Source organism: Saccopteryx leptura, chromosome 2 (genome assembly GCF_036850995.1).
Source record: "Saccopteryx leptura isolate mSacLep1 chromosome 2, mSacLep1_pri_phased_curated, whole genome shotgun sequence".
NCBI lineage: Eukaryota > Metazoa > Chordata > Mammalia > Chiroptera > Emballonuridae > Saccopteryx > Saccopteryx leptura.
The window spans coordinates 182,512,196-182,526,082 of record NC_089504.1 but is presented as its reverse complement, the minus strand read 5'-3'; the positions used below and the strand labels follow the sequence as shown (position 1 = coordinate 182,526,082).

The window sequence follows — 13,887 nt, the reverse complement described above, 5'->3', positions numbered from 1 at the left end:
ATTACTCTCAGCCCCACAGGTCAGATCAGATCACAGAACACAGACTCCAGAACCTTCCTTAAGGATCCCTTCCTTAGCAGGAAGAGGGTTTTTTATTTCACTTTAGAAAACTTATGCTCATAAGCCCGTAGCTTGGGTTAGAAACAACCTAACCACCAGTCTGTTGAATCAATCTTAAAAAACCCCTCCAAATAAAGCCCTCCTGTTTCCTAAATTGAGTCCTCAACTCCTGCTAGAACCTTAAGCACCCTTCTGGTTTGGGGCAGAGGCGGCGGTTTTATGTTCATCCTCCCCTGCACAGAGGGCCAGAGAAGGGTTTGGCTCAATAATATGCCACCTCCAAGCATACAAACATGAACACTCACATTACACACACACACCCTGGTCATATTTTTGAGGGTGGGTAGGGTGGTCGTGTTGAAGCAGAGGGGAGCAAAGAATATGGTTAAGAATAAAACCTGTATTAGGTTTCTTCCTCAGTCCTTTCTTTGCAGCACCTCTCCCCCCTTTTTGTTGGGTAGGAATGGCCATCAAGAAGGAAGCCAAGACCTTGTTCTCTGGAACTAAAGGCCAGATCCCTATCTCCTCTATCTGAATACAGTGACAGGACTTGGGCAGAGAGAACAGCTCACACTGCTCAACAATTATGTCAGGGGACACGAAATTCCTTTGTTTCCTAAACAGTTGTTACTCAACTTAGGATGAGTCTTGGGTGGTTCCTAAGAGGGTACAAGGAGGAAGAACCTACTATGATATTCATAAGCTCCCTGCTCAACACGTGTCTGGCTTAGGAATCAATGGCACCGAAGTAGCCACAAACTATTTCCAAGGTCAACTGCCTAAAGAGAGAAGGAAAGGGCTTCATGAGCCACTCTCACCCAAGTTTCCTCCAAAAGGCACTTAGGCTGACTCCATTAGGTACCAGTGTGGCACAAGCCTTTAACAACACCCATGGGCACAACTCTTACTCTATCCCAGAGAAAATAACAGGTACCTGTCCACTCTTCTATGATCCAGCCCTTGTCTGCTCCTCTTACTACCAGTCTTCCTTTTGTCCCTACAGTGTATAAGGTCTTAAAGTAAGCTCAGCTGCCATCCCTGATCCTATTCTCCTTCAAACAGGAGGTGAGGTGCAGGGCTGTGGAATACTGAGGCTCAATTGCAACTAAAAACTCAATTTTAGGGGAGGACTGGACCACCCATAGTCTGTGACCATGGCTTTATGTCTCAAGATTACCGGTATCCACAGTGCACCTGCTGAAACTGCTTTTGGATAAACAGAAACAAGAACAGGACAAATAAATCCCTCTCCCCAATCTTCTCCATTTCAGCTGCCAGACCGAGTCCAAGGTTGTAGGAGCCACACTTCAGTCTTGGTCCTGTACCTTGAGTCCCCCACCTTTGACCTCAGCCAAGAGTCCAGGGACTAGTTTTCCGATCCAGGAATGCTGTAGGAACTTCCCCGAGATACTCATAGTCTCAGATTATTTACAGAGCTGAGGCTCTGGGGCTGCTGTCCCCTGATGCACTCTTCTGGTCTCCTGGGTCCACTCCTCCAGGAGGAGACAGGTACACATGGGGTGGTGGTGGGATCATCAAACCAGATGGGGTGAGTTCTTCAGTACATTCTTCTGATCACTTCCACCACCCAGGGCCCCTTGTGCCTATAGAGAAAACTGCCCATCGGAAGTCTTGGACTGGCACCCTTGGCACATCCGTTTGTGTCTGAGTAATCGATCTGTCCGAGAAAAACACTGAGAAGAAAGATAGGGTTAAGTGCCTGAGAGGAGAAACTCAGCTACCTGTTGGCTAGATCTGTTTTCCCCACACAAGCAGGCACACGACCAATTCTATGTTGCCTCAATGTACACAGATTAAGAACAAACAAGTTCTGAAGACTGAATCCTGGTTCTACCACGAAGTAGCTGTGTGACTTTGGACAGGTAATCTAACAGTTTTGAATCTACACTCATCGGTAAAATGGGGCTAAAAGTACCTCCTCACAGTGAGTGTAGCTCCTTGGTTCATCAAATGTTATTGAGTATCTATCTCAAGGTAGGCAAGTTCTTGGAGGCTACAGATAGTGTGCAGAACCAAAGGGACAAAGTCTCTGCCTTATGAAGCTTTCATTCTAGTGTTTTGAAGATTCAGTTTAAGAGCATGGTGCAAAGCTTGAGACATAGTAAAGCACCCAGGAGGTGTTATCATTTCTTAATTCTTGTTCTCTGTTTTGATCCTCGCTCTTACATTCTCATAACATCAGATGCTGACCCCCAGGGCAGAAATTACACCTCTTCCTCCAAAGTACACCAGCTCTGAAGTCTGACTGATTCCTGGCTTTGCCCATGATCTCCTGTGTCCTTGGGAAGCTTAACCTCTCTCAATCTCAACTTTCCTACACGTGAAACGAGGACAACACAGCTACCTTACGGAGTTAATGTAAGAATAGAGTAATGTATGTCAAGTATGCTCTCATTGTGCTTGGCATAAAGTAAGACCTTAGGAAATGACATTATGATTATTACTACAATTATTCTAATGATCCCTTACATTGATCAGCTGCACAAAGCCAGAGAAATACACCACACCCTGAGGTATCAACTCAATCATGGCCAGGAACGCTGGGAGTGGGCATGACACTAACGCTTGGGGAAGAAAAGGTTTCTGTGGAGGGGTGGATAGATGACATGTGAGCTTACCTGATGACATCGTTCACACTGGTAGGGCTTTTCGCCACTGTGCACACGCTTGTGACGCTCCAGATGGTACTTCTGGATGAAGCGCATATCACATACATCACATTCAAATGGCTTCTCACCTGGCCCCGGTGGAAAGAAAAGTTAACATCAGGAGATATATACGTACATGGTAGTGACCTCATCCTAGGTATTTTCCCAGAAAATTTAACTTTTAGCAATGTGCAGACACCTAATGGGGAAGAGTTCACAAAGCTGTTGGCCTCAGTGACACTAGATACAGAACCACACAATCTCTCTACTCCATTCATTTACCTCCTTCCTTTATTTCTAATACCTACCCTTTAAAATAAACCCAACAAAGCCTGACCTTTGGTGGCGCAGGGGATAAAACATTGACCTGGAATGCTGAGGTTGCCGGTTTGAAACTCTGGGATTGCCCAATCAGGGCACATACGAGAAGCAAATATGATTGACGGTTCCTGTTCTTCCCCCAACCTCTCTAAGATCAATAAAGAAAATCTTAAAAATCTTTAAAATAAAATAAACCCAACAAGAACTACACACACACTACAGATTATTTTCTACTCCCTTGAATATGAGCAATAGACTTACCGGTATGAATAAGGATGTGCCTCTTGAGGTGGTAACTGCTCCTAAAGGCTCCGAAGCAGTGTTCACAAACAAAATTTTTGGGAATCTTTACTTGAAATGAACCATTCTGTTCTACTACCACCACCTGGGGGCAATAATCAGACATGTCATAAAACTATCTCTCTGACCCCTTCTTGTCTTCATTCTATTCAGGGTCTATTTCCAACTGCTGGACAAAGTAACCCCTCTGATGCCATCATCTCCCATATCCCCCAGAATTAAGAGACCCTCTGAGAAAGGAGGGAGGATGAGTAAGCTGTCTGCCTTTTTAAACTCAACACTTTTAATGGGACCTGAGTTGTAGCCTATCTGTCTGTCCTTCTGCCACAGGATCTCAAACTTCCCTAACCTTCCTTTCCTTACCAAGGATGTTCTGCAGAGGGCAGAGATCAACTACTAAAATGGCCTCTGGATGAAAACTGGCTGTGAGGGACCAAAACATCCAGGAAAAGCTCCAGGTTGAGCCATAGAAGGAAATAAAAGGAGGGTTACCCATTACCAAACCACCAGTATGGGGATAACCCCATTACCTGCCTTTTTAACCGTCTTTTTTGAATGAGAGGCCTCAGTTAAGCTGTCTTCCTCTTTGCGGCTCCGGGACTTATCGCTGTCTTTTCGGTGGCCCTTTGAATACAAATAAAATCTAAACTCAATAGCCCATCTCAGAACACTAGACAGGGACCAAATGTTGCTTTTAGGCAACCTGTAAATGAGAATAAACCATCTGCCCAAGAGTTAAGAGAAAGTACTCGTTTCTTCTCCAAGTACTCTGCTATTAAGGGGTTGTAGGTACAGAAAAGACCTTTAGCTCTCTAAAATACTCATAATTCATTCATTCCCCAGCTGGACCCCCCTACCCCACTTCCCTAAACAGAAGCACTGAGGAATCAAAGCTTGGCGTCTCCTGGCAGAGAGCTCTGCCCCCAATCCCCAGGTGCTGCAATGGACTCAAGCACTGTACCTGACTCGAGCACCTCAGCACATCAGGGCTACCTGCCCGCTCTCCATTCTCGGCCTGCTTGCTGGCAATCTGGCTCAGCATCATCTTCTTGCTGGCTGCAGTGGGAACCAAACTCACACCTGCTAGGCCTTCACAAGCCAGGAGACTTGCCTAAGTTGAAAGAAGATGAGGTGTCAGGTCACCTAGCAGGGCACAAACATCCCCAATAGAACTACCTTTTACTATTAACTACAAACAAACTGCTTCTCTCTAAGGAATGTCCCTCTTCATTGCAAAACCCTACTTCCTTCACGAGTCCTCCCTAACTCATCTCACCAGGAACTAGTTACTTGTTTAGTCACCCATCACTTAGATATATTATTCACACTTTTATCATTAGCACTGTGCTAGGTACAGTGTGTCTACATATTACTTTGAAGTATTTCTAGGCCTTGTGAGTGGGCTCGAGGGTCTGTCCTGCTGACCCACTGAAATGAGGAACTTCTTTTTTTTTTAATTATTTTTAAAATTATTTTTATTTTATTTATTCATTTCAGAGAAGAGAGAGGGAGGGAGAGGGAGAGAGAGAGAGAGAGAGAAGGTAGGGAGGAGCAGGAAGCATCAACTCCCATATGTGCCTTGACCAGGCAAGCCCAGGGTTTCAAACCAGCGACCTCAGCGTTCCAGGTCAGGGCTTTATCCACTGCGCCACCACAGGTCAGGCTTCTTCCTTCTTCTCTTAATGGCACTCAGCTTCACAGACCCCACTGGTGCCAAATACATATTCTATCAGGTCCTATAAATACGTTTATCAGTAAAATTAAGTCACTTCTCTCTTTAGATTTTAAATTCCCTAAGTGTTTTCTGTTTTCAATGATAACAAACATTAAACCACTTGGAAGGATTTGGGACTTCAATATATAATTTCTCTTGAAACACCACCAGACCATTTATATATGTACATACCCATATTTTTTCACATTCCCTGCTCTACATATAGTTTAAAAATTACATAAGCAAGGAATGTTTAAGAAAATTTCCTCTTTCCACTATTACATTCTTCAAACTGGCTGTTTAGCCAGCACTAGGAAAAAAATAGTTGGTAAGCAAGCTTCCACAAGTGATTCATAAAGAAATCCCTTTTAGATGTTCAGTAATCCTGGAACCCCTTCTCTCACCTTCAAGGACTTTGGACTAAAAGGTCTGGAGGTAAAACAAACAAACTTAGCTTTGCTGTTTGCATTATATAATCTTGGGCTAATTACTCCACCTCTTTAAGCCTAAATTTCCTTAAATGCAAAATGTTTAACATAGTATCCATCTTCACAGGGTAAGAATTAAACTAGGATATAAAATACTTAGCTAGCAGTGCCCAGTACAAAGTTAGTAATTAGTGAAAGACAAAAATCTTCTCAGAACAAGAGTGAACATGATGGCTGACCTGTGGTGGCGCAGTGGATAGTGTTGACCTAGAATGATGAAGTCGCTGGTTTGAAACCCTGGGCTTGCCTGGCCATGGCACTTATGGGAGTTCATGCTTCCTGCTCCCCCACCTCCCAAAAATGAATAAATAAAATCTTAAAAAAAAAAAATGAATGAACATGATGCTATGAAATGGACTGTAAATAGACAAAAGAAATTAAAGGGTTCCTACTCTGCATGGAATGGAAAAGCTTTGCATGTAGCTAGAAGAAGCCAATTATACTCTAATTAGGCTACCATCCTGGTGAGACTGGTAGGGGAGGGTCCCTGGAAGAAAGCTGAGAGAAGCTCTAGAGATCCCTGCACAAAGCTTTCCTACTCCGACAACGAAAATAACCTGGCAATGACCTATCAGGTCAATGTATCTCTCCAATCCATACTGCATTCCCACAATAACAATTACTTTCTAAACACACTAATCTGATGTCACTCTGCTACTTAACATTCTTCAGAGTTCCCACTCCCTAGAGAATACAGCCTAATTCCTTAGCAAGGAATAAAAGGCCCTTGAGTTACAGTCCCCTCCCTTAATTCTCCAGGAAACAACTCCCTCACCCTAATTTTTCCATCCATCACTATCTATCCCAGGGATCCCCAAACTATGGCCCACCAGGCCGAGAGACCATTTATCCCGCCCCTGCTGCACTTCTGGAAAGGGCACCTTTCATTGGTGGTCAGTGAGAGGAGCATAGTTCCCAATGAAATACTGGTCAGTTTGTTGATTTAAATTTACTTGTTCTTTATTTTAAATATTGTATTTGTTCTCGTTTTATTTTAAAATAAGATATGTGCAGTGTGCATAGAGATTTGTTCATAGCTGTTTTTTTTGTTTTTTTTTTTAAGATTTTATTTATTCATTTTAGAGAAGGGGGAGAGAGAGGAGCAGGAAGCATCAACTCCCATATGTGCCTTGACTGGGCAAGCTCAGGGTTTCGAACCAGGGACTTCAGCGTTTCAGGTCGACGCTTTATCCACTGTGCCACCACAGGTCAGGCCATAGTTTTTTTTATAGTCCGACCCTCCAACGGTCTGAGGTATACAGTGAACTGGCCCCCTGTGTAAAAAGTTTGGGGACCCCTGATCTATCCTATTCCCTTAACCCCTTAACCTCCATTTAAATCCTTTCCTCCTTAACTAGCAAACTATATGCAGTACTTGGAACCTCACCACATTCTCCTATTCCTCTAAGCCCTTGCCCATTAAGCTCTCTTTGCCTGTACACCCTGTTCTGATTATTTATCTAGCAACACCCTAGGCATTCTTCAAGATTCACCTTCTTTTTTTCATGCAGGCAGAGGTACCATTCTCTCCCTTGTGGTGTACATATTTCAATCATTGCACATTCCTTCAATCAACATTCACTGAATCTCTACTACTACGTAAATCATTATGCAAGGTAGTATGAATGATAAATAACAGACAGTCTGTCTCTCCATCTCCCCCACCCCCCACCCCAACACACCTAGCCTAGAAGCTTGCTGGGAACTGGAACAATCTTATTCATTTTTGTAACCCCAGCACAATGCCTTGAATATATCAAGAACTCAATAAATTCCTGTTGAAAAAACAAAACAGTTGAAGCATTCACAAGACTGTTCACTCACTCATGCCCCTCAGCACTTAATGTACCAAGTGTAAACTGAGTACCTGTTGCTTTGCAAATGTCCCATCAGTGCCTGTGATGCAGTATAGCCTACCTCCTTTATTTGACTGGAAGCTCCCTGAAGGCAGGGGCTGTGGCCTGTCTCCTTTCCTTCCTCTAGATCTCCCTCTGGTGCTTAATACAAAGCTTGACTCACTGGGGGTTGGTCAATATGTTTGTTGACTAATGCAGCATTCAAGAGTGAAATTGCAAACATGCTTCCCAGTGATCTTGAAGGAGGAGGAGGACGCTAGAGCTTTTTACCTGAGCCATGCTGATTTCTCACTTAATGCAACCCAACAGGTTCAGGAGTTTCTTGATCCACCCTTCCTTAAGACACTGTTGTTTGAAGAACTGTCACCAAATCACTATAACAACTCCTTCCTGTCCCTTCAGTCCTGCTGCCATAATGAACTGCCTTTGTTTTCAAACAGAACTTAGTGCCCTCCAAATGAAGATAGATGTTCCAGAATTCCTGGACTCTGCCTGGCTCCTGCCTGTTGTCTGAAGAAAAAAAAGTGTGCCAGTCTTGGTTTTAACAACTGAATTCTCTCGATGAAGTTCACGATCTGTTTCAGAAACCTGAAACCAGAAAGGGAGATAGAGCTGTTAGGTCCAACATCCTCAGAACATACAACCTGTAGTGAAATTAACTTTTCTCTTTTTTTGGCAGGTGCACTATGAAAAGCTCAGAAAGAGAACATGAACCAAGCAAAATTATTTTTCCATATCGAGTAGAAACTGGTCTCCTGGGCAAGGAGGGAGGCAGCAGTCAATAAGAGAAAAGTAAGTGACTGCTTGGATTTGCGAACGGAAGGGAGCTGAGGATCTTCGGGGCTTTTGTGCCGAGTGGGTCGTTCGCGAAGCTCGTACTCTATCAAGGTGGCCAGAACTGGGGTGGAGAAAAATTCACGGGTATCGCTAGGCGCCTGGGTAACAAGCTGATAACAGACTGGCAGTGAGCATCGGGGCCGGGTCGGGCCGGGCCACAAGTGCGCCTTCTCCGAGTCGGGCCGAAGGTGCAGAAACTCATCACAGAGGTGGAAGGCAGGCAAGCGAAGCCCCGCGTGCGCGTTCTCTCCCTCCCTCCTCCCTCCCTGCAGCCAGTCGCTGAGCCCAGAGAGGGAAGAGACCAAGAGCGCCCAGAAGCGTGCAAGGTGCGTGCTCGCGCCCGCGTCCCCTCCAAGGAAGCCACCCATTCTCGGGTTGATGACGCGGCAGGCACGCGGGCGGGAGGCGGAGCGCGCGCGCGAGACCTCTTTCCCTCCCCAGGGAGCTCCCTCCCTTCGCCACGCGCCCCTCCTCCCTTCCCCTCCCCCTTTCCACAAGGCGCCCCACGGCCTGCGAGCTGCTGAGGCGCTGCGGTGTGCCCGGACGACGCTGCGCTCCCTGGGGCGTGTTCCTACCTGCCAGGCGCGGCCTTCAGCTGTCTCGCCCGCCACGCGACACCTCCTCTAGGCCCCAGCACACTGTGCCAATCCTGTGGCCGCCGCTGCCCCCGCCGGGACCGAGGCAAGTTTACAAACACCAACCCCGGGCCGCTTCCCCGGAAGCACTTCCCCCTCCCCCTCGTCCTTTCCGCTGAGCAGCTATATCCACTTCCGGGCTCCGTAGCGCGGACGGGCGGGGGCAGCCAGAAACGGGGTAAAAACGCAGGAGTGGGGTGCAGTTAGTGGTGCAGCTAGTGAGTGGGCGGTGCTGTCGCGCGGAAAGACGGGAAGAGGGCGGGCCGGCGTTACGGCGCGTGTGCTGTGGTGCGATTAAGCTATGGCGGCCATCTTGACTGAGGGCAGAAACGAACGTCCCAGATTGATTGTTCGCTGGTTAGTGGTTGAGAGGTTTTGCAAAAGACTCAAAAAACCGCCATTACTCTGCCTACCTTCCTCGCGGACGTTCTCCTTGTAGCTTCGGAACCTGGAACTCCAAGTAGAACCAGAACAGTTCGTACCCGGCCTTTTGACAACTCAGCCGAGGTTGTCTTTAGATGAGCTTTACATCAGGCTCAGATCTGCAGATTCTGGGGCCGCCCAGTAAGCTGAGAGAGGAGTTACCTTTCTTGGACACTCAACCCCAGTCAGAAAATGGGTGCCACGGCCATGATCCGCGCACTCTGAGGCCAGTGTGGTTATCTTAAAGCGCTTCCTCCCCGTTATTCCATATCCTCAGGCTTCTGACATTGACTTGTAAAAAACCATAGGACTCCGCACAGTAGGAGACTAGTCTAATTGGAAACGCGACCCTGCTTAAAATGGACTATGGAAAATGCACTTGATGAAAGGAAATGTCCATTTCATTTAGGTACCAGCTTCTGTGGTAGGTACCTAATGTGCTGTCCGTTTGTGAATTTAGGAAAAATAATGGAGATACCAAAAGAAAAAAAAGTTTATATATGAAAATATAATCCCCAGCTGCTTTTTGCACACAGGTTTCATTTCCCTGAGCATTCCATAATTTGAACCCATGACAGCAAGTCCTTGTGCTCTTAGGATCATCATAAAATTTAGATAAAATGGACAGAGAGGGAAACGTTCTTAAGTCTTTAAGAAAAAAAACAGTAGCTCATTTATTTTAAAAAATTAATGCAACAAAAGAATAAGTGGCAAAAATGTTTAGTTTCCCCCTCTACTATACCATGTTCCGGAAGGTAGTCATTTTTTCTTTTTAATTTTTTTTTAATTTTACTTATTTATTTATTTTTTTACAGAGACAGAGAGAGAGTCAGAGAGAGGGATAGACAGGGACAGACAGACAGGAATGGAGAGAGATGAGAAGCATCAAACATTAGTTTTTCATTGTGCGTTGCAACACCGTAGTTGTTTATTGATAGCTTTCTCACATGTTACCTTTACCGCGGGCCTTCAGCAGACTGAGCAACCCCTTGCTGGAGCCAGCGACCTTGGGTCCAAGCTGGTGAGCCTTGCTCAAACCAGATGAGCCCGCACTCAAGCTGGCGACCTTTAGGTCTCGAACCTGGGTCCTTCCGCATCCCAGTCTGATGCTCTATCCACTGCGCCACCGCCTGGTCAGGCCGGAAGGTAGTCATTTTTATCAGCTTGGTATCAACTCAGTTGTGGCACTTCAGTTGTTCATTGGTTGCTTTCTCATATGTGTCTTGACTGGGGGGGGGGGGGTCGGGTGGCTACAGCAGAGTGAGTGACCCCTTGCTCAAGCCAGCAACCTTTGGGCTCAAGCTAGCAAGCTAGGGACCATGGGGTCATGTCTATGATTCTGTGTCCAAGCTGGTGACTGCATACTCAAGCCTGTGACCTCGGGGTTTTGAACCTGGGACTTCAGCGTTCCAGGCTGATGCTCTATCCACTGCATCAGAACATATATTTTGGCCCTGGCCCAGTAGCTCAGTTGGAGCATTGTTCAGATAGGCCAAAGTTGTAAGTTCAATCCCCTATCATGGCACATACAAGAATTAACCAGTAAATGCATAAATAAGTGAAACAACAGATCTGTGTTTCTCTCCCTTCCTGTCTCTCTAAAATCAATCAATAAAATAAAAGAACATACTTTTTTGAGCATCAACAGTGTGCCACACTGTATTTTGGACATGTAAGTCAGTTTACATGTTAAAAATTGTTGCATAGCCTGACCTGGTGGTGGCGCAGTGGATAGAGCGTCGGACTGGGATGCAGAAGGACCCAGGTTTGAGACCCCGAGGTCGCCAGCTTGAGTGCGGGCTCATCTGGTTTGAGTGAGGCTCACCGGTTTGGACCCAAGGTCGCTGGCTCCAGCAAGGGGTTGCTCAGTCTGCTGAAGGCCTGCGGTCAAGGCACATGTGAGAGGGCAATCAATGAACAACTAAGGTGTTGCAATGCGTAATGAAAAACTAATGATTGATGCTTCTCATCTCTCTCCGTTCCTGTCTGTTTCTCTCTCTCTGACTCACTCTCTGTCTCTGTAAAAAATAAATTTAAAAAAAAATTGTTGCATAGTATTTCAACTTATGTTTCTACTTTAATTTGTCTATATTCATCCTGATGAACATTTACGTTAGTTTCATTTTATTTTTGTTTCATAAATAATACCACAATGAGCCTGACCAGGCGGTGGCGCAGTGGATAGAGCATCGGACTGGGATGTGGAGGACCCAGGTTCCAGACCCCGAGGTCGCCAGCTTGAGCCCAAGGTCGCTGGCTTGAGCAAGGGGTCACTCGGTCTGCTGTAGCACCCCAGTCAAGGCACATATGAGAAATCAATCAATGAACAACTAAGGAGCTGCAACGAAGAATTGATGTTTCTCATCTCTCTCCCTTTCTGTCTGTCTGTTCCTATCTGTTCCTCTCTCTGACTCTCTCTGTCTCTGCCACAAAAAAAAACAAATAATACCACAATGAACATCTATATATACAAATATTGATCGACTTAATGACCTGTGCAACTTATGACCATTCGACTTTACAACCACAATCGCTAGCCACGATGGCTTGCGTCTGGCAGTGCAAGCGTTGCCCAGCTGGGCGTACGACAGTGCAGACCAGCTTCCGGCAGCACTACTATCTCCACGTGCACCATTTCAACTGTTATCCCAGACTCGGTACAGCAATTTGTGTTTTGTGTCTTGGATATTTTTCATCAAACCCCTCCCAAGATGTCTACCAAGAGGAAATTGTCTTTGCAAATATTAAACCAGTTGTACTGGTAATGCAGTGTTTTACTTAAACCTGACGAATGTAAAAATAAGAAACAAAATGATGTAGAGATGATACAAACGGCATAAAATGAAAAAAGAACATTATGATATATAACAATGAAAGAAAATTATGATAAAACAATGAAAGAAAATTATGATAAAATATGACTTAAAGATTTTTATAACATCACTTCACAGTACTGTACATATAGCCTACTCAACTTACGACCAAATTGTGTTATGACCAGTCTGTCTGGACCAATCGTGGTCGTAAGTCAAGCACTAGCTATAGTCATCCTTTTGCATTAGATAAATTTGTAGATAGGATATGTATGTTTAAAATTTTAATATAGTCTGTGAAATTGAATTTCAAAAGCTTGTAACAATTTATGCATTCACTTGGAACCATGTGTGAATGTCCCCATTTTCTACAACCTTGGCAATACTGTATTCTATGAAATTTTTATACAGCTGCTAATTAGGTGAAAAATAGTAATTTCATTGTTTTAATTTGCATGTCATTAATAGTGAAAATTGAGCATCTCTTTGTTTTTTGACTAGTTTCATTGTTTTCGTAAACTGCCTGTCCATCTTTTGCCCCTTATAGAAAAAAGTAGATCATTTGTTTAGTTTTTATTGATTAGTAGAAATCTTCTTGATGCTATATTAATTTTTGTCATATACATTTAAAATTTTTTCTCACCTGACTAGGTGGTAGTGCAGTAGATAGAGCATCAGGCTGGGATGCTGAGGACCCAGGTTTGAAACCTCTGAGGCCACATGGGCTGGGGCGTGGCTCATCGAGCTTGAGCGCAGGCTCACCAGCTTGAGTGCGGGGCTTGAGTGTGGGATCATAGACATGATCCCATGGTCGCTGGCTTGAGCCCAAAGGTTGTTGACTTGAAGCCCAAGGTCGCTGGCTCAGCTGGAGGCCCCCCCCATCAAGACCCATATGAGAAAGCAATCAGTGAGCAACTAGGGTGATGCAACTATAAGTTGATGCTTTCTTCCTGTCTCTTTGTCCCTGTCTCCCTCTCTCTCAAAAAAAATTTTTTTTCTCTTGCATTTTTATTTATCTTTCAACTTTTTTTTCTTTTTCTTTTTTTTTTTTTCAGAGAGAGAGAGGGATAGACAGGGACAGACAGACAGGAACGGAGAGAGATGAGAAGCATCAATCATTAGTTTTTCATTGCACGTTGCAACACCTTAGTTGTTCATTGATTGCTTTCTCATATGTGCCTTGACCACGGGCCTTCAGCAGACTGAGTAACCCTTTGCTGGAGCCAGCAACCTTGGGTTCAAGCTGGTGGGCTTTTGCTCAAACCAGATGAGCCCGCGCTCAAGCTGGCGACCTCGGGGTCTTGAACCTGGGTCCTCTGCATCCCAGTCCGACGCTCTATCCACTGCGCTACCACCTGGTCAGGCTCAACTTTTTTTTTATCAGAACAAAAGTTATGCTTTATAGGAAAATATTTGAAATATTTCTATATAGGAACAAGATAAGAATGTTTACCAACAAAATGAATATTGTTCTAGAGGTCCTGGCCACCTAAAACCTCTCATTATTCTCATATGATATATTCATCTACAAAGAGAATCAATTCACGAAATAATAAAACTAGTGAGTTCAGTAGCATGGCCAAATGTAAGACTAACAAACAAAAATTATATAATAAAGTATAACAACAATACACAATCTCAAAATCGTCATAGAAAACCTCATTTACAATAAAAAAAATATTACATTTTGCCTGACGTATGGTAGTGCAGTAGATAAAGTGTTGACTTGGAATGCTGAGGTCTCCTGTTCAAAACCCTGTAAGGCACATAT

General features: G+C 44.7%; 2 protein-coding genes across 9 annotated transcripts in view; one reads left to right on the top strand and one right to left on the bottom strand.

The window, feature by feature from the left end:
* Positions 1-54: 54 nt before the first annotated feature.
* ZNF740 (zinc finger protein 740) lies at positions 55-8,957 on the bottom strand. Of its 4 annotated transcripts, XM_066369644.1 has the most exons (8): positions 8,821-8,957; positions 7,679-7,996; positions 7,235-7,327; positions 4,312-4,461; positions 3,885-3,974; positions 3,312-3,435; positions 2,700-2,818; positions 55-1,754 (listed from the first exon to the last, which is right to left on the bottom strand). In XM_066369644.1, exons 4-8 carry the CDS (start codon positions 4,393-4,395, stop codon positions 1,665-1,667), a joined length of 507 nt encoding a protein of 168 aa, XP_066225741.1. In that variant the 5' UTR covers positions 4,396-4,461; positions 7,235-7,327; positions 7,679-7,996; positions 8,821-8,957; the 3' UTR covers positions 55-1,664. The 4 variants fall into 4 exon arrangements, with proteins under 4 accessions (XP_066225741.1, XP_066225739.1, XP_066225742.1 ...); XM_066369642.1 differs by lacking the exon at positions 7,235-7,327; XM_066369645.1 differs by lacking the exons at positions 7,235-7,327; positions 7,679-7,996; positions 8,821-8,957 and adding an exon at positions 7,420-7,659.
* The window catches only part of CSAD (cysteine sulfinic acid decarboxylase), a 38,916-nt gene continuing 33,821 nt past the window's right edge, over positions 8,793-13,887 (top strand). For 2 of the 5 annotated variants that reach the window (XM_066369640.1, XM_066369633.1), the window contains exon 1: positions 8,883-8,926. The gene's annotated coding sequence lies outside the window, so the exon portion shown is untranslated. Of the gene's footprint in view, positions 8,927-13,887 lie in introns of all 5 variants that reach the window. The other 3 variants (XM_066369639.1, XM_066369637.1, XM_066369634.1) reach the window with 3 other exon arrangements.

Bases quoted from the DNA above. Each gene is read 5' to 3' on its own strand.
- ZNF740 (XM_066369642.1), bottom strand. The intron at 3,975-4,311 runs GTACAGTGCTTG...TTGTATTCAAAG, and splicing joins TGCTGAGGTGCTCGAGTCAG to GGCCACCGAAAAGACAGCGA. The intron at 2,819-3,311 runs GTAAGTCTATTG...CACCGGGGCCAG, and splicing joins GCACATCCTTATTCATACCG to GTGAGAAGCCATTTGAATGT.